The 22,133-nt window shown below is 30.9% G+C and overlaps 1 protein-coding gene and 2 pseudogenes across 1 annotated transcript; all 3 read left to right on the forward strand.

Moving 5' to 3' along the window:
- Positions 1–2,479: 2,479 nt before the first annotated feature.
- Positions 2,480–3,029, forward strand: LOC149159450 (putative pectate lyase 8 pseudogene; annotated as a pseudogene).
- Positions 3,030–3,898: 869 nt separating this feature from the next.
- Positions 3,899–4,999, forward strand: LOC149159451 (purple acid phosphatase 7-like). Its single transcript, XM_089434319.1, has 3 exons — positions 3,899–4,186; positions 4,293–4,449; positions 4,731–4,999. Exons 1-3 carry the CDS (start codon positions 3,899–3,901, stop codon positions 4,997–4,999), a joined length of 714 nt encoding a protein of 237 aa, XP_089290445.1.
- A 14,465-nt stretch (positions 5,000–19,464) lies between these two features.
- On the forward strand, positions 19,465–21,120 carry LOC149159452 (putative pectate lyase 5; annotated as a pseudogene).
- Positions 21,121–22,133: the final 1,013 nt, after the last annotated feature.

The following is a 22,133-nucleotide window of genomic DNA, read 5'->3' on the forward strand; positions in this document are numbered from 1 at the left end:
TGTCAATGCACAACAAAACTGTAATCAAGCCATTAAGTTCAGATCCGAATAAATTTACCTGTGTTGGCACCTCATAGCTTTCAGTGAGGTTGCAGGTAGGGATAATGGCGTAGGTAAGAGTCGAATCTGTGTTGGAGCACCAAAGCGGAGCTGGATGAACCGCGTGAACGAATAAACCCCAAGCCTGCTCAAATGAGTTATGTATTAAGTCCAAACCCTTGAATCGATCCCAGCCCTTCATTCCAGGGGCGAGATCCTGACCGTCCACAGAAGGTGGGAGAACGACGCGGGATTGCCGAGAATCCTGAGCCCGAGGTGTCACATGGCCGAATGGACGGACCATGCCACCTGCCTTATCATGGCCTGAGAACCCTAAAGCCGAGGATGAGTTGGCGCCAGTTGAAGCCGCGGCCGGACCACCAAGCCCCGCGCCCATTTATTGATGATGTACACTGGGGTGGGTTAAGAGTTAGGCCCAGCTGTCAGGTCAATAGGTTCAAAAAATAGCATTATAACGACATAACATCACATCAAACCTTGGTAGCGTTCGAATGAACGTTAACCCAAAATAGTTTATTAATGTTAATACGTGACATTAAGGTTTGATATATATGAATTGTGGGTTAGACATGCGACCATGCCCAGGTTTAAAGCATATGGTATGGTTTTATTTATATGTATGGTGTATCAATAATTTTTTTTTTATATATGTTTATGTATATGTGGACAAGGTTATGACAAAATGTTTGGTGTCTTGTATAGCAATTCTTTTCTTTATCACTCTTCTTACATTATTTGTACAAAATAAGACATGTCTACTCATGCAAAACTTCTAATTATGTATTCACTAATATATTTATTATTCATCCATCCACATGTCTCTTGCATAAATAATTCTAATTTCTAAAAATGTATATTATTGTTTCTTCTCTCAACAATTGTGCTGATTTTCAATGTTTCCTATTATTTTTTCTAACTTTCTTGATTTTTTCATGTATTATTTCATTTTAAAAAAATGTAAAATAATATATCAAATTTATACTAATACATATTGTTAATGTATAACTTCCATTTCAAATTCCACATAAAAATAAAATTTATTTTTACCCTAATACATACTCTTACTCTTATAAAATACATGTAATTAACTTTATATAAATATTACATTAAAACTTAAAATATTCATAATATAATTTTGAATTAGATCCACATAAAAAATACCTTTCTTAAAATATTTCCCATAGATTATACAAATTATCCTCAAGTCACTTCATAGCACATTCATCAACTATTAGAGGGTGGACATATTTGGAGTTTAAGTCTTTGTGATTTCTTTATGTATATGTGCTCCAATTTTTAGTTTTAATAAAATCTTCAGTCTCTTACAAATTAACAATTTGTCACTTGTCTCTTTGTATATTAAAGTTTCCATCATTTGGATTCAATTTAATTAAATATAAGTTTTTTAGCTTAATAAAATGTGACAGTTTAGGATGATTTATATTTTGTTATTGCTCTATGCACAGGGGAAATGTTTTGCATAAATGATTAAGAGAACTTATAGCTTAAAGAATGTAACACATGTTTAGTTATAAACATTTATGTAAAGAGAACTTAACGAGAAAGAATGGACACTCACGTTTTTTCATATTTTGAGTTAAGAAAACAAAATATATCACACAAAAAATATATATATGAATAATGTTTGGGGAATTTATTATTATTATTATAATAATTAAAGTATAAAAATTAATAATGTATATATCTTTTTTTCAATTGTGGTTTAGGTAGATCTATTTAAAGGGATTTATCCGCGGGCTTATTTGATCAGGCCTAACTTGAAGGGCGTCTCCGAAATTTGATCCCATAACCTTCCAGTTAGCAAGTTACTTAACAATGAGAATTCTACTAATTGAACTGTCACATAGAACTATGATATGTATATATATATAAATTAATTTTAAAATAAAATAAGTATATTAATGTAAAATCAATTAGATTTATTTTATTTTATTTATTTAAGTATCTATTTAAAAAATAATAATAATTATGATAATGTTTGAAAGATAAAAATTAATAATGTAGATTTTATAAATTTCAAATAAAATATAAAAATATAACACAATACTCTTAGTCTCATAGATAAATTTAAAAGGTATAAATTTTCAATCATAAATCATATCTAAAAAGTAGTACCTAAAAACTCACTTAAATTGTTGTAAAAAATAGTATTAATTTATTTTATTTATATATAAAAACAATACTTTCAAATTAATTAATTTTATTTTTAAGGAATTTAGACTTCTGTAATCCATAATTTTATCTTCCTATGGAAACCCTACTTTCAAATTAATTAATTTCAGCTGCCACAACAAGGTAAGCAAGCTCACATACTCATTCGTTCATTAATTGCAATTCACTCTATTTTATTCCTTCTCTTCTAGCGTCACAATGCTATGCTTTTCTCCAATGGTAGGTCATGCTATTGGGTCACAGTGACGACCACCATCATGACAAAGTTATGCAGGCAACGGTTGCACTCAACCATTTTGGGGAAGGTCTCGTGCAACGAATGCCAAGGTGAATAATTTAATTGTTATTTCATTCATTTACCCTTTTATTTTTCATTTTGTTGTGAAGGAAAAGTATGAAATAGCTATTATATTATTTAGATTTTAAATAATGAATTAAATGGATGTAGGTGTCGATTTGGATACTTCCATATGTTTAACAATGATTACACTGAGTGTGAAATGTATGCCATCGGTGGAAGTTCAAACCCCACCATACTGAGTCAAGGCAATAGATTTATGGCATCTGCAAATCCCTTTGCTAAAGAAGTAACTGAATATCAGAAGAAAGTGAATGGAAAAAATGGAACTGGATATCAGAAGATGATATGCTACTAAATGGTGGATATTTCGACCTATGCAACCGCATACAGTGGCAGACCAAAGAGTTCAGCCGTTGTGGAAGAAATCACCAGGAACGCAGGCGTGCTCTCGTGCAAGAAAGGAACTCCCTGCTAACTGCACTTCTTACCCACAATTGTCACACCTGACCTTGAGTAGCCGCAAACATTGCTTTTACTTTTGTAAACTGTGTCTTCTTCAATGTCGCCCTTCTTATCCTTCACATTATCTTTTATAATAATAAGTTCTCCGGCATATTGATATTGATCTGCAATTTATTACTTTGTCAATTTCGCAAGTATAAAAGATTTATGTTTATATGAAAAAGTAAAATTTTAAAAATAGTCATCTTAAACTTTGTCCCCAATGAAGGACTTAATCATAAGAATTATGTGCCAAAGTTTCTTGAATAGGGCTAATTGTTTTTCTAAAATTTTTGCAGTAACAATATTTGAATTATAGTTTTGATGATGGAAATAGATTTAGTCTCATCAAAAAGTTTTGGGACACCCAAAACCTTGAAATTTGACAGCTGTAAAAAATCAAATTCTATTATTTATATATATTTGAAAATATTATCTATTCAAGATTTTTAATATAATAATACTCATCACTCTATCTTTTTTATTATTTATATATATTTGAAAATATTATCTATTCAAGATTTTTAATATAATAATACTCATCACTCTATCTTTTTTATTAGTCCCTGCCTGGGACTAATAGCGTTCGATCAGGCGTTGACTTCCTATTAATTTGAGTTGACTGGAGCATTTAATTGATGTTTTTTGCTTTTACCCAAAGTTTTATTTTAGAGCTTTGATGTTTTTTGCTTTTTATCCAAAGTTTTCTATTGGAGGTCTTATTGCCGGGTTGCTGAATTTCCAAATCCAAAATTTTTTTTTAACCAAAGTTTGGATGGTTCGTTTAAAAATGTGGTGACAAGTTATATTTTATCCAAAGTCTGGAAAATTGTGGTGACAAACATGAAACTTAGGCGCATGCAAAGTTTATTATACAGCTGCCACCTCTCACCTCTTAGGCAGCTGGCTACCACCGTCTGCCACCGTCTGCCACCTCTCAGGGCTCCACTGAAAATGGCGATGGAGCTTCAAGCTGCCCTACACTACTCCTGGCGCTGCATTTTAATGTTCTCCTCCGTGTTCCTACTACTTTCCAGCAACTGTATCATGGCTGCCAATCCTCTCAAATTCCTTGTGGTGGGCGACTGGGGCAGAAAAGGTTTATACAATCAGTCCCAAGTTGCTGCACAGGCACGCTGCCTCCCACTCACTGTTCATTACTTCAATTGTTTGTCTGCAGTTGCTTGGAGTTTTCTGATTAAAATGTATAATGTCTTAATATCTGACTCTGTAACAGATGGGGAAGATCGCCCAACCGTTGAATATCGATTTTGTCATTTCAACTGGAGATAATTTTTATGAAGATGGGTTGAATGGAACAGATGATCAAAGCTTTGAGCAGTCATTCTCTGCCATTTATACCGCCAGTAGCCTTCAGAAGCCATGGCATTTGGGTACTTATCGTCATTATCATACTTTTTTTCCATTATATAGAACTACAGAAAGAGAGAAACTTGGTACAGCTCTCAGCACCAGACCCCGCAAATTCCTAATTAAACTGCGTGTTATTAAGTAGTTTCTTAGCAGTATTGAGTTTGCCCTCTGCATTGCGAGCATGGGCATGAGATTGTTCTTGGATTAACTCGTTGGCATGGTTTTTTTATATTTGAAGTTAATTTGAATATTAAAGGCATAGGCTTAATAAAGAATTCTGAAATTTGGGTTTTATTGGTAGTACTTGGGAACCACGACTGCAGGGGAGATACACTGTCACAGTTGGATCCTTCTCTGAAACGCCGGGATGATCGATGGAATTGTTACAGACAGAACTTGCCACTTTCATGTAAAGGTGCTGATCTCGACTCTACATTTTATTTCTACGAGGCCTACCTCCTTTTTCTTTTACACCGACTGATCAGAAATTGCCATTTTACACCGACTGATCAGAAATTTCCATTGTCATATAAAGATGTTGGTCTTGAGTCTGCATTTTATTTGTACTAGGCCTATTTCCTCTGTTTTTTTTCTATTGACTGAGTACAAGGGCCATGAATTCCATTATGGATCCTACACATTCGGACGTACTACATACCCAAGGGCCAAGCCCTTCTGACGTTCTCCTTTATGGCTGCCCAAGGGCCAAGCCCTTCTGATGTACTCCTTTAGGGTTGCCATTTCATAGTCCTCTGGTAGCCTGTGGTGATTTTACCACAAATGGCTTGGGTTTGCTTCTCGATCCTACACATTCGGACTTACTACATACCCAAGGGCCAAGCCCTTCCGATGTTCTCCTTTAGGGTTGCCATTTCACAGTCCCCTGGTAGCTTGTGGTGAAGACAATGAATGTTGTGTTTACCCGCAAGCCTTAGTAATACCAAACCTTTACCATTATTTGCATATGTTTTTAGGATTTATTTGAATCATAGGTTTAATCTCTGAATTTTGTAAATTATAAGTGCTATGGGGTTTTTCTGTTCTTCCAACACCCTAATTCCTAGGTGACTTGGGAATCTAATATCGGTCAAGGTTTTGATATCTTGTTAAATTGTAGGTCTTAGTAAATTTCCAAACCTGTAGGTCTTAGTAAATTTCCAAACTTTTATTATTATTTTGAGTAGGAAGTTAGTCTCATGTTCTTAAGGTAGTGGTCCCAATATATAACAGTTGATACAACACTAAATTCAGAAACAACATTTAAAAAACAAAAAAATATAATCCAAATAAAAATTCTTCAGAAAACTAAAAAAATTGTAAAACATAAAATAATTAGGAATGCCAATAAACCGTACTTACTATATATGTTATGTTGTTTCCGAGATGAACACTCGAAGGGTATGCTCTGTCGATGCTGCTTGCTCCCACAGTTATGATCCAAGGTGCCACATTTTGAACTGTCGCCGGTCTTGGACCAAGATTTGCGGCAGAACAGACGACAACCTTCCCTCTTTGAACTGCATGGAACGATCCAATTGAAATTGAATCTTGAAAATAATCCGGAATGGGAGGTTGACCTCCTAGAGAAACTGAGAACACATCAACTCCGTCATGTATCCCTTCATCGAATGCTGCAAGAATATCTGCATCATAGCAATTGTAGCCACTTGAATCTGTAGGCCAACAAACTTTATAACTTGCAACTCTAGCATGAGGGGCTCCTCCTTTTGCAATCCCTTTTGCATGTCCATATATACTTGCATTTTTCATGAAATTCCCCCCTGCTATAGACAGAATATGAGTTCCATGTCTAGATTTGTCTCGCGCAGAGAGAAATTATTCCCCTGTTTCAGAGAGATTCAAAGGTTTATTTTCAGCATCACGCCCCTTGATGAAATATTTTCCCCCAATCAATTTCCTGTTGCCCGCAATTGCTGTCTGCAACATGAACTTATACACAATGAACATTGATACCTCTATATGCATAAATGAGCATCTAAATACTTTAGTCCTTTGAGGTATGCATTTTACATCTAGATTAAACATACTACCTTTTGAGTTTGAAATTGATAGATTATTTTACTTTTTAATGTTGATTTCAGTTTAAAAGATTATATGTATTTTTAAAATTAAACCAATTGTCAAACAATTGATCGCCTTATTTTTCATTAAATTCTAAAATATTTTTAAAATTTGCAAGGCTATCATCTAAATATTACACATACTTAACCATAAATATCTGTTTATGGAATTTTGATCTAAAATTGGAAAGTTCCACTGACATTAATAAAGTGCACATTTAAAAATTTATTTTAATATTTTGTTTTTAGAAAAATACACTCTTATAAATTATTCAATAATTTCTAATTAAATAGTTTTATGTGATTGTACCCTTCGAACATGAATATTTCTTTCAGAGTGAAACGTGGTGGATAAACAAGTACCCATATATGAAATGGACGCGTTATATAATACGTGTCATGCTGCATGTCGTTCGAATACTAAAGCTTATCCAATAGAACATAGTTGAAAATTTTCATATTAATTATCAAAAGTATGAAATTATCTATTAATTACTACACATTTTAAATCACAAAAATAATTTTTCCTTTCTTATGTGTGGAGAGGATTACAACACCTCCATATCCATTACCACAAATATCATATCACAAAGATAAATTTCTAAATATATATATATATATTTCTTTTCCAAGGAAAATTTTAAGGATGGAAAATTTTCTTGAAGTTTAAAACATTGGCGAATCTCACTAATCCCTAATATGCAAATTATAAATGTTTATTGATATATTTGTAAAATTAATCAAATTTATAATTATTTTATATATAGTCTCTCTATAATGTTGGCGATTTTCAAGGTAAAATAATTTTATATTCTAAAATTTGGGCGAATCGTCTTTTATAAAATTGGAAATTGGCGAATCTTTTTTGTGGAAAAGTCATGGAAAATTAGCCCACTGGGCGAACATTAGCCCCTAAAATTTTCCATGTTCTTTTCTCTTACAAAATTAAATTATTTCTATGTTAAAAGGTAAACCTTTCTTTTCAAATGCAAATTTCAAAATTCGTCCTTCCTTTTATTTAATTAATCCATTTCCATAGTAATCATCACAAATATCATTTTCTTCTTTATACATCTGAATTATTTCCATAATAATCATCACATAAATAAACTTTTCATTTTTATTTATTTATAGAAAATTAAACCATTTCCATGTTAATCATCACAAATATCATACTACAAAAATAAACCTTTTATTTTTTCTAATATCATATCACAAATCAAATTAATAAACCTCAAAAAATTCTTTTAAAATGAAATTATTCATTATTTACTTTTTATTAATAATTTAAAACACAAAAAATAATAATATCATTTTTTTAATGTTATTTAGAAATAAAATCAATTTCATTATACACCGTCATAAATTTGTTATCATAAAATTTAATATTAAAAATATTTTTAACAATTTTCATTATTTAAATTATAAATCAAAATTAATTATTTAAGTTTTTTCTAATTTATAATAATTTACATCATTCAAATTATATTATATATTAATTATAAATCTAAAATCTTTTTTTTTTAAGTTTATATATTTATATTTGGAGAATTTATATCTTAATTTATATTTATATATAGATACATCATTGTCTCAATGGAGCACATCATGTCGCAGATTGTTCGGAATAGAATAGAGATATCAACCAGTGAAAAGGGTGATCCCAGAGTATAAGGTAGTTAATTATTTGGGAGGAAAAATGAGTTCGGATGACGCTCCCATGTCAGAAGAAGCTCAAATGAAGCTCAAACGTGGAGCCATGAAAGGAGGGCTCAGCACCATAGAGGTTTGTATTGCATTTGGTATTATTTTACCTATGTTTCTGTTTATTGTTAACTGTACAATTTTCTTAAATTTTTTGCATGCTATTAAACAGATGTGATCCAATCTTATTGCCAGGTCTAAAGACTGGGCAATAAATGTTATTTAGACATATTTCTCTTGCAATGGGCATGAGCCAGAGCAACATCAGGTAATAACCATTTAAAATATTTTAACAATCTTGAAATATATGTTTTACTTCGAACTGAAATTTTTGTAATGAATTACACATTGAATTTGCAACGCCATCCAAGCAGCAAGATCTTTCAAGGAAGATAGCAAGTTTGTTCGGCGAAGGCAGATTGAAGCTTTGTTGTTCGGTTTGTTCAGATTAGTTTAGCGAAACAGAGTGGGTCTTCGTCAGAGGTCAGTGGCTTTTCCTTTCTCCAAACCTGCACTTTTTGCATATTTTTATCATAAATTACATTTGATATCTGTGGATAGCAGCAAGGTTGTCCTTATTTCAACATATTCTTAAATGGTAACTCAAGAATATCTCTTGCTCTTGGTTTAAACAATCAATTATCAGATGTCATTCCTGTGCATCAAAAGGTAACTCGTTAGTTAATCACTGTATCCGTCTTGATATGCATATTCTTTTTCACTGAAAGTAAATCTTTTTTCAGTGTAGCTTTAAAGCTACTTCATGCCAAAAACTTATATATAGGACTTCTGATATAATATAGCGTTTATGTTTTTCAATTTCCATATATATATATATATATATATATATATATATATATATATATATATATATATATATATATATATATATATATATATATATATATATATATATATATATATATATATATATATATATATTTCCATTTTCGACGTTGTGTACACACAAACTGTACCAATGGTAATGTCTCACACTGTTGATTTGGCATCGGCAACTTGCTAATTTTTCGGTTATATAGGCAGGGACTACCGGCTGCATGCAGCACTTGTTATAATAACACTAATTTGACTTTTATTTATTCAAATGTAGATCTTAAAAATATCTACAATTAAATAGGAATTATATATATATATATATATAACAAATAGCTCATTTTCCAACCAGCTTTAAATCATATTAGCATGTTCACAACATCATATTCAAATTGATGGATAATGCCCTATCCACAATATAGGCGTGTAACTTATCTCATTTTCATTACATATCCATGTGGTTCTTCATATCTACTTGAGGTCATTAATAGATTTGTAGAAGTAGGTTAGCTTAATAGTACAAATCATATATATACAATCTCAAATCAACTCACTCGTTCAAACACCCATTAAAACTATCCAACAACCTTATATAACTGTTGATATGTTCAGGATTCATATATATTCATGGCATGATGAAATTTTAGATTACAGTAATCCTGAAGAGTACCAAACATCAATCTAGCTAAAGCACATCAATCAATAAAGTCATGTAATTAAAAAAACTAAAATGCAGTCATTTATTATTGTAAATTATAGTGCAAAAAAAGACATTAAGATACTTAAATTATGATATTAACTTTATCAACATACAAGTTTGATACTCTCATAATATGATCATTTATAAAAAAAAAAAAAAGTCATGAAATTATTAAAACATATATATTAGCCATTGTGTACATCCTCCCATCTCTCCCTCTCTCTCTCCCCGCTTTATCTCCCACAATTCTCTCTCTCTCTCTCTCTCTCTCTCTCTCTCTCTCACATGCTCACTCTCTTTCTTTCCTTGTTCTTCTCTCTTCCATACTCTCTCTCTAACTCCCTTCCCCAATGCCCCCTATCCACCACCTTTCCCTCTCTAAGTCTCCCTCTTCTTGCTTCTCTTTCTCTACCTCGTGACTCTATCTCCCTTTTATTCATTTCCTCTCACTCATTAACTCCCTCTTTATCCATTTATAGCACTCTTCTCATGTCTCCCCATCCTTACCATCTTTTGTCTCTCCACCCTCACTCAACTCCCTTCATTTCCATATCTATCCCTCCATCCATTCACCCCTTCCTTATTCCGTCCTTAACAACCAAACCCCTACTCTACCCCTCTCTCCCTCCCTCGCTCCATACATATTAATGATTCTAGACATAAAAGAACATACATGTTTTGAAAATACACACTCATTCTTGAAAGCATGTTTTTTTTATAGATTTCCCACGCATTGTTGAAGCCTAACTCATGATTTTTGAATGCATACACATTCTTGAAAGCATTCACAAGCAACTGAAATTGTGCACATGTTCTTCAAAATCCAAATTGACATGTATGTGAGGTGATTTGGGGAGCACTAAATTGATAACAATATGAACATGTGCATCTTTTTAAAGATTCTCACTTGTTACTAGATTAGTGAATTCATGATGGCACACTCATAATAAATTAAAATCATGGTATAGGGGAACTAGAACAAAATAACTTAGTTAGTAATTCACCCTCAATATGTCACTAAGTATTTAAAATGATGCTAATAGGAATTAGATACTAATGGCATGATTAGCATTGGAAACCAAAGTTTTGTGACCCATGTTAAAAATGAAAAATTGAATTGATAGTAAATACAAAATTAGACTAATAAAAGGTTGAATTCGACAACAGTCTACACCCATGGGTTGGCGTATGTGTTACTCTAATCTACTAGATCTATTAGTTGATTTAATCAACTACACAATCAACCCTTCTATACCATCGACCTATATACTTGGTTTACCCTCTTATTTAGTCCATTTTCAAGCCACCTTCATGTATTATTGAGTTAAGTTGACTTCCTAGAAAAATGTGGTAATAAAGGAAAAGTTGATTCCTAATGTCCCTTAGCTAGGTGATAGTGGGGTGTCAGAAGGTGTGATTCAAATGGAGCCACTCTAGGCCATCTTCAATAATGACATGGTTATCTAACTAAAGTAAGAGTTGATAATTTATAGTTTCAAAACAATCTATGAATGAGAAACCATCATCCATATTTCTAAGAGCTTGTGTATAATGATAACAAAAATGTTATAAACATAATCATTCTTGCCATGCGCATTCCAACCTATAAGCATGTAAGAAACATTATAGTAAACATATCTCTTCAATCTTCACAGGGAGGAAAACATGGGTGGACCATTTCTCAATGTATAAATATGAAAATGGTCTCATTGACATAATTAATTAACCCGTGTTTATTCCCATTTTTAACAATTATTTCACTCACTACAACAAGGGGAACTTCAATATTCAATCACAGACCGTGTGTTAACTAATAAATTCACTACAATTCACACTATTTTATTCATTCTCTTATAGATTGACAATGATAAGATATTTAGGGTGGTAGGTTTTTTTCCTATTGTAGGTGTTAATGTTGGGTCAAACTGATAATTGCCATGATGATAGAATTATGTGGGTACAAGAAACCATTTTGGCGAAGGTACTGAGCATCAAAAGGCAAGGTGAATATTAATTTATTTTTCATTCTACCCCTTCCTATATCATTTTGCATTTTTTTGAAATAACAACATCGTTAATATTATTATTTGTAGATTAAATTGTGAATTACATGAATGTAGGTGTTGGTTTGGACACATATATGTAATTAAAAATAACTAGAATTCATGACAAGTGTATGTCATCCATGGAAGTTCAAAACCCACTATTTTCATTTAAGCCAATTTAAAACAATAATGAAATTAAATAGAATTTAAACTAGAAACCAAAAATTGATGTGGTGCTTAGCTATGCATATCACATGAGCTTTTGGGATATGGAATTGCATATAGTTTCACACTAAAGATGTTGGTTGTTATGAAATAAATCACTAGGAATAAAAGCATTCTCTCATCAAATAAAAAAACTCAAAGTTAACTAAACTTCTTGCCCACTATCATGATTGAATTCAAGCACCCTCAAACATTTTTATTATTTTCAAAATAGTATCCCTCTCCTTTTAGTTCTCATTTCCACATTTTTTTTGGTAAATTGAGTTACTTATATTTCGTCTGAAAAAAAGCGACTATAGATCTTGACATTTAGATCCATCCAATAAAACATAACAACCCAAAAACCCGAGTACAGCAAAGCCAGAGAGCAAAATGCTCACTCCATTACATCTAGCATAGTTATCATTTCCACTATTGACAATGTTCATTTTCTTCTTAGCACTAATCAAGGCAGAGAGAAAATTTTGGTTATTGAGATTGGGGTTCATCACCTCTTTATAATATCGTATTTTTATTTTTCCCTCCACCTCTTTATTTTCCAAAAATTTCTCATTGAATTTGGAAGTAATAATATTTTGATTATTATCCAAATTGTCAAATATGATCTCCTTCTTTAATTTCTCCTTAAATTTGGAAGTAATAATAATTTTAGTATTATCCAAATTGTGAAACATGATCTCCTCCTTTATTCCTCAATGATATAGCCAATACTCATGATCCTTATGACACCCTTTCTTGACTTGAAGGCGGGAATTTTGAGTAGAGTTGGAAGGAATATTGGGAAACCTCTTGCCCTCCATGTTATATGACTTCTTATCCATATTAAAACTAGTCATAACCAAGTTTTTTATGTGGGAATGTATTTCTTGAATTAAGAGGATAGGGTAGAGAGTCCTATATTCTGGAGGTTTTAGGTAATAAACTACTTTTTGATTGTTTCAATCTTCTTCCATGAATCTCTAGATATATTTCAACCCCAAACCCCACAGCCCTGTAAACAACAGGAGTGACAAGAGTCTCAAAGAGGATAATTTTTACACCAAATCTAAAAATCTACCAACTTACAATCATTTTCAACCCATAATAAACTTTCCAGCCTCCATTTATCCTTTTCTCAATGTTATAATTCCAATTGTGCTTATGATGGGTGTCATTTCCCAGATATTTGTATGAACGAACTTCTTGCAAGGAGTTGTTTTCATGAATGAAAATATCATAGGTGATTTTTTTGGATATTATTACTTTAATTTTGTTGGTATTTGTATTCATGTCCATTTGAAGTAGAAATATTGGAGGCTTTTGAGTTTCTTCGCAAGATCATTCCTTGGAAAAATAACAATATAATCAATGTAAAGGAGAAGTGTTGTGTTCATACAAGTGACTTTGTGGCCAAACCAACCTATATATTCCAAAATCTCTTATAGTTTATACATGGATATGCCAAAAATGGTAAGGGATATGGGAAAAATGTACTTGACCCCAATATTTCATATAATTTCCTCCGAACAACCCTAAGTGGCCATAAAATTTGCAATAAGATTCTCATATATCCTTTCCATAAAATATTTGAACTCGATAGGAACCATTACCTCTTCTAGCCTCTTCCATGACTCTTTTCTAGGAATAGTGCCAAAAGCTTTTCTAAAGTCAACAAAACCACAAAAGAGATAAATTTTGTTATTGAAGCATTCCTCTCCAATTATCATAAGAGTAACGAGATGTTCCATGGTTGAATGATATCTCTTACACCCAACTTGGCCTTTAGCTCTTTTACCATGGTTTTCAAGCCAAAGCCTAATCTTCTTTTCCAAAAATAAGCCCATATAGTTTGGCTAAAATATGGCTAAACATCACGGTCTTGTAATTAGAGGGAATTATTTTATCCTCACTCTTAAATATAGAAGCAATAAGGCTCTATATCCAAGTGATAGGGAAGAATTGGTTCACTACGAAATTAAAGTGGTTGTGTATGTGCAAGATGAGGAAATATTCTCCCATTTCAAAAATTTCAACTTTGTATCCTTCAACGTTCTTAGCTTTCTCACTAGCAAGTTTCTTAACCCCAAACTTGATATCCTCCAAAGAAAATATATGATTCTCTATCAGGAATTCAAAATTGTGACCATGGTGTTAGGGGATTTATAGATTTTTTTAAGGTAAATATTCTAGTTCTTCAAAGGAATCAAAATATTTTCTTTAGACTTAGGAATGACACATTTCCTCTAAAACCTTTTAGGATCAAACTCAAAGAGGTGTAGTAGCTTCTCTTTCTTTTTATTTGTAAGATATATTTTCTTTCTTTTAATACACGATTTCTAGGTATTTATACTATCAAGCTTTAAGGTTTCATTAGAAGAATCTCTAATAGTTTTTCTAACAATTTTGCAATCATTTTCATAATTTTTTTTATATGACACATTGCTAGAGAACTTGTTAATGGTCATTGTGAAATTATCATAGAGGTTTTCTAGGTATTTATATTATCAAGCTTTAAGGTTTTGTTAGGAGCATCTCTAATAGTTTTTCTAGAAATTTTGCAATCATTATCACACCAAAGATTCGTAGTTCTATTATTCTTTTTATATGACACCTTGCTAGAGAACTTGTTAATGGTCATTTTGAAATTATCATAGAGGTTTTTCAATGTTATTGTTATAAGTTAAGAGGTGTAAATCCCTATTTAAATACTTTAAGAAGCTAACAATTTTTGTTCTTGTCCAAAACTTGGTGCCTTTGACTCTCTCAATTGTCATGTATGTGCTTGTTTTGCATGGAAAAGTTTGGAGTTAGGTTAAAGGTCTATTATGAGAGTCAATGTCATGTATTCAAGATCATGGTCATTTAATAGGTCAAGATTTATATTTTGGCTAGAAATATGGTTATCTAATATTACATAATCTACAACACTAAGTTCAAGTCCATAAATACAAATAAACACTAAGCTCAAGTCCATGAATACAAATCATTTAGTTGTAGTTTGGCCACTTAATTACACCATTACAAATTATAAAACCTTGAAAAATATAAATTTTAACTAACTCTATTTCAAATAAAATTTCAGATAAATCTATTAACTATATAAATTTATATATAATTTAAAATATCAAAACAAAAATATTACAATCATAATGAAAAAAATTAATATCATTTATATATATAAACTTAAACCTTCATTTCTAAAAATATATCTTTATATTCACATGTGAATCTTTATATTCCAATAAAAATTGATTAACTGTTCAAGAAAAGTTTGTCTGGTTCACTTGCATACACGAGCTCTTGTTTTTGCCTATTTTTATGTGTGCTTGAGCTGGGCTGAAGTAGTGTTTGTGTGAGGGTGAAGTGATTTCTAAGGTTTAAAAGAGAGATCAAAATAAGATTAAATATATTAAATTAGTAAAAAATTAATTGAAAATTAATAAATATATTTATATAAAATTAATTAATGATATTTATTTATTTAATTATTTGTAAAAATATATTATTAAAAATTATTATAATGTTTAAAAAATAAAAAATTATAATAAAAAATTTATAAAATTAAGAATAAATTTAAAATTATAACATAATAATCCTACAATTATAAAAAACCTCAAAAGTTATAAGTTTCCAATCATAAATATTGTTTAATGAGTAGTGGCTAACCACATTAGATCTCAGTTTCAAAATTTTTGTTGCAATACTGACCTTCCTAGCCTTTTACGTTGTCAAAATTACACTGAGCTCGGGAGGCTTCTCTCAGCTTTTTGAGCATAGAAATAAAATCTTAAATCAAACTAAATAATTTGTTTCTTTAGGTCTGATAGAACAAAATTTAGTCTCAGTAGATGTTAACCATCATCATCATATTTATATATATAAATGATATATTTTTAAATTTATATTTTCATTTTAATTAATTTTAAACATATTTTGGTTAAATTAATAAATATTTTATTTTTATTATTTTAGCTCATCTTTATTGACATTTTTGTACCGTTTACATGTTAAACATAATATCTTTAAAGATTAGATATTTACCTAGATTTAGGTGTTAAACTTGATCTTAAATTCATATTAAACGTGCAATGCAACTTATATCATGTGAACATACTATTATAGGATTCGCAAAAACATTGGCTTTCCACATGTCAGTTAAATTTGCATCCGAATACAACAAACTTCGATCTTTTGACTTTTAAGCCTCCAACATTTCACATTTTTTTCGAAAGATAATTGAATATTGAAAACTTTTAGGGATCATTCGCTTTCATCGCTTTCTCATGTAATGGTTAAAGTTAGCATCCAGATAAATCACAGGGTGTGATGATTGGCCATCGTAAAGTTACAAAGATTATGGGAATGTGTACAAGTTAGCAATAAGTTAGCATAAAGCTTTAAAAGATATTAAAATGAATTTATGTATGGATTATTTTTAATTTAGCTATCTTAGGAATATACAATAAGCTAATATAAAATTTCAAAAATATTAAAACAAGTTTATGCCTATGAAATTTGTATGTATTATATTTTTAATTTAGCCATTTCATGAATATAAGTTGTAACTTTTTGTTGGAGAATTTTATTTCTTTTCGTAAATCAAAATTATTGTTTAGCTTTGTGAACAGAAGAGGGAGTGGAGTTATCTTTGAAGTTACAAAGGTGATATAAAAGTGTATAAATTAACAATAATTAAATAACTTAGTTTTTTAAGTAACAAATTATATAGTTATAAAAGAGATATGGAGTAATTATTTTAAAATAAAACTTAATCAAAATTTAATATCATTACGAGAAAAATATTTAACATTTTATTTTGAAATTTTCTTAAAAAATGAAATCTAGATGTCTTATATAGCCGCTCTTTATGCTCTTCTTATGTTACTTTTACAAAATAAGATACGTTGACTCATTCAAAATTTTTAATTATGTATTCACTAATATATTTATTATTCATCCATCTACATGTCTCTTCCATAAATAATTTTAATTTCTAAAACTTTTCTAACTTGTTTTTTTCACCTAGTATTTCATTAAAAAAAATTCTAATTTCTGAAAATGTATATTATTATTTCCTCTCTCAAGTAATGTTCCAATTTCAATGTTTTTTATTATCTTTTCTAACTTTCTTTACTTTTTCATGTGTTATTTCATTTTTAAAAGAAAGTAAGATATTATATTAAATTTATACTAATACATATTGTTAATGTCTAACTTCCATTTGAAATTCCACATAGAAATAAAATCTATTTTTACCTTGAATGTGTACTGTTATGAAATACATGTAATTATCCTCATATAAATATTGTTTTCACAAATTTACTTATTCATAATGTAATATTCAATTGGATTCACATAAATGATATATTTCTTAAAGTATTTAATTTATATCAACATTATGATTAATTCCAATATAATCAGTATATTAACACTACAATTGATTCCAATATAATCAGTATCAATGGCCAAGTTGATCATCCATTCAATTAGACATTTTTATGATAGGAAGGAAATTAATACAACATCAAAAATTTCTATGTTATCTATGTTTCATTTACTCATATAGTTTAATTAGACATTTTTATTGTAGGAAGGAAATTAATTTAACATCTAAAATTTCTATGTTATCTACATTCCGTTTACTCATGGTGAGAGGCTCATGGTGTGATTTCTCTATCATGTCTTAACATCTCTTTACAACATTTACACATGTCTAGAAATAATTAGCAATGTTTATTTATATATTCACAGGAATTTACATATACACATCAAATAGCTCATTTTTCCAACAAGTTTAAATCATATTAGCATGTTCACAACATCATATTCAAATTGATAGATAATGTCCTATGCACAACTTAGGTGTGTAACTTAACTCAATTTTTATTACATATCCATGTGGTTCTTCATATCCACTTGAAAGGTTATGAATATATTTGTATAAGTAGATTAATTCAATAGTACAAATCATATATATCCAATCATATATATTTACCATCAAATCAAGTCACTTGTTCATACACCCAATCAAATTATCCAACAACATTAAGTAACTCTTAATATGTTCATGATTCATGTATATTCATGACATGAAGAATTATTAAATGATTGTATAATCCAAAAGAGTACCAAACATCAATCTAGTCAAAGCACATCAATCAAGAAAGTTAGGTAATTAACAAATCTAGAATGCACTCATATATTAGTGTAAATTACAATGAAACTAAAGGCATTACAATACTAAAAAAAAAAATTTACTTTATCAACATACAATATTGACACTCTCATAATATGATTATTTTATAAAAAATAACATCACATTATTAAAATAATATATTAGCTATTTTTAATGAATCTTAAATTATTTAAAATTTAATAAAAAATAATAAATTTGGGGATAACAATATGAATATAAATATGAATAATGAACATGGGATCAATTATAATATGCACATGATATACAAAGGTTACATTAAATGTTAACCTAAAACATCTATCTAAATGATGAATATATAAAACATAAAGTAAATACAATGTCATTAAATCAAAATATTTAACACTTATTATAAAATCACATATTTTAGACAAAAGAAAAGTGTTATAAATTTTTTATAGCTACAATTAAATATAAATTAAAAATAAGTTATAGAGGATCAAAGTTCAAATTTACATTATTGTTAAAGCATATATTGTTAAAATGATAATACAATTGGTTTCAACAATTCTTAAATATTGTTCAAATCAAGTCTTTTAACAATAACTACAATTATTTATTGCTAGTTATATTTATCCTTGTGCAAGAGAAACTATCTCCATAAAATATTGTAACTTGTAGTGCATGCTCAAATTCTAGAAAATTGTGAAGTAATATTGGTATTTAATAAAATGTGTATATATTGAATGTTGAAAATATTGTATGTTATATAAATGATGAAATATTTATAAATATGTGAGTTTAGGATGGTTTGTCATTTGTTATTTCTCTCTGTAAAAGGGGAAGTGTTTTGCATAAAGAATTAGATTACCTTCCTACAACTTAAAGAATGTAATACATGTTTGGCTATAAACATTTACCTAGTGAGAAATTAATAAGTATGAATAGACAATGGCTATAGTATATTTTTTCATAATTAGAGTCAATACTGAATATAAAATACAACATTTACCAGAAATAAATATGTTTATTATTATAATGAGAGAAGTTTAAAAATTAATAATGTGAATATATATTAATATATATATAAATTCTCAGCTTACGTTTGACATCTCCCTCCAGTAGATGCATGTCCCTACATTCATAGTGCAATTTACCAAGTGTGATGAAATCATGATAGTAACGACAAAACGGTAGACACTATAAGAAGGTCCTAGCATTTGCAAGAGTGGCTCAGAGCAGAAGCAACCACCACTAGTGTTTTCAGTGTTGTTATCTTCTTGAGAAGACAAAGTTGAGTCCCGGTTGTCAAAATGAGCAATCCAATTAGTATTTTGAGCTGCATGGTGTTGATAGGAACACTCCACTGCGTTCATGGCGGGGCGCCAAAGCCATTTGGATCAAAATATGGAGATAAGTTTATGGGACACAAGATAGTAGAGGCACCGGGAAATATAAGTAGGTCCACGTTTCCTGTGGAGAAAGATGAGAGCAACGTAACGAAAATAGTTCAAAAGTAAATCGCTCAATGCAACATTACATTCCATTTTGTCAATCTTTCTATTTTTTTTAATTATTTGTTGTTGGAGGCTGAATTGACATTGAATGCTTCAATGTATGCGTATTCAAATAGAAGCAGAAGCATTATTAACAAGAGTACAAGAGGAGGAGAGGAAATGAGCGTGTTGTCATGTGCAACGGGTAATCCTATTGATGACTGTTGGCGGTGCGACTGCAATTGGGAGTGCAACAGAAAACGAATCGCAGATTGCGGCATTGGATTTGGCAAGCATGCCATCGTAGGCAAAAATGACAAGTTTTATGTGGTTACAAATGCCAGTGATGATGCCATGAATCCATCCCATGTTACACTGTGTCATGCCGTGATTCAGACGGAGCCGCTGTGGATCATCTTCCACAATGACATGCTCATCCAGCTCAAGGAAGAGCTTGTTATTCACAGCTTCAAAAAAATATATGGACGAGGTGCCAAAGTCCACATTGGTAAGGGCTCGTGTATCACCATAAAAGAAGCAACAAGCATCATCATTCATGGCATCCACATTCATGACTGTAAAAGTCTAGGAAACGCTGCAGTAAATATGTATCCTCTAAAGAGTGGGTCGAGAAAAATAAATCATGGAGATGGGATTTCCATCTCGAGAGCGAGGCACATATGGGTGGACTATTTCTCTATGTCTAACTGTGAAGATGGCCTCATTGAGGCAATCAAGTCATCCACCTATATCAACATTTTCAATAGTTATTTCACTCGCCACAACAAGGTGACTTCACATACTCATTCATTCATTAATTGAAATTCACTCTATTTTATTCCTTATCTTCTACCTTCACAATGCTCTGCTTTTCTCCAATGGTAGGTGATGCTATTGGGTCACAGTGACGACCACCACCATGACAAATTTATGTAGGAAACGGTTGCACTCAACCGTTTTGGCCAAGGTCTCATCCAACGAATGCCAAGGTGAATAATTGAATTGTCATTTCATTCCTTTCCCATCTTATTTTGAATTTTATTGTGAAGGAAAAGTCTGAAATAGATATTATATTATTCAGAAATTAAATTATGAATTAACTCGATGTAGATGTTGATTTGGATGCTTCCACATGTGTTTAACAACGATTACATTAAGTGGGGAATGTATGCCATTGGTGGAAGTTAAAACCCCACCATACTGAGTCAGGGAAATAGATTCATGGCATTTGCAAATCCCTTAGCTAAAGAAGTAACCAAGAGGAAAAATACCACAAAAAGTGAATGGAAAAAGTGGAGTTGGATATCAGAAGATGATGTGCTGCTAAATGGTGCATATTTCATGCCATCAGGATCGCAGGTGCTTTCGACCTATGAAACCACATATAGTGCCAGACCAAAGAGTTCATCCCTTGTGGAAAAGCTCACCAGGAATGCAGGCGTGCTCTCGTGTAAGAAAGGAACTGCCTACTAATTCCATCGTCTTGCCAACCATTATCACGAATGAATTTGACTGCCCTCAAACATTGTCATTGCTTTTCAAAATAGTGTCTTCATGCATTTGAGTGCCCACAAACATTGTCATTACATTTCAAAACTGTGTCTTCTTGAATCCCCCCCTTCTCAAAGTTCTCAATTCCAAAAATTATCGGCCCTCCTATGCATGGTTTGCAACTTTAGCTAATAATGAGGAGCAATTACTTCACATTATATTTTATCCTAAGTTATCTAGCATATGGATGTGTAGCTGCTATTTATTACCTTTTCAATTTCGCAAATATAAAATGTTTGTGTTTATAAATATAAGTGATTCATTTTTATATCAAAATGTTTAAGAAATTTTCAACCACATTCTCATTGTCAGTTGCATGATCAACAAAGTAATTAAGAATATAACATGTAGAAGTTACATGTGCTTCAGTTAGTAGAACAACCTTCATGTTATTGTCAATTGGTTCATGATTATACCATGTTTATGTTACTTGTTCATCATCAACAACATAGAAGTGTCCTTGAGGGAGGGAAATCATATTATCAGCCACAACTACATCTTCTTGTTCATCCACTTCTTCTTTTTCTTCAACATGTGCTTGGACATGCCCTTCTTATTGACCATCAACATGAAACGCATGGCTACAACGAGTATCGTGCATAAGACAATCATAATTCAGAGGCCAAATTCCAGTCCTCCTCAAGCCATCCCTAATATTTGATGGTGTGAGAGCCCTTTTAATAGGCTTTACTTGCAAGCTCTGGTAGCCCAAACCTTTTCACCTCAACCCTTGGATTCTTTGTCATCCACGAAGCTCTCTTTAACCTAAAATAGTTCTAGAAAGGACCAAACACATTAAGATCAAGGGGCTACAATCTGTTAGTGGTATAAGATGGTAGTGTTAATATTTTGATGCCAAAATTATATTCCTCCTTAATTATTTCCACAACAACAAGGCTTCCATGGCCATCTAAAAACAATAGGTGTATGTTCTT

Source organism: Pinus tabuliformis, chromosome 5_2 (assembly GCF_031772625.1).
Source record: "Pinus tabuliformis cultivar Carrire ecotype Pingquan chromosome 5_2, CPIR1, whole genome shotgun sequence".
Classification (NCBI taxonomy): Eukaryota; Viridiplantae; Streptophyta; class Pinopsida; order Pinales; family Pinaceae; genus Pinus; species Pinus tabuliformis.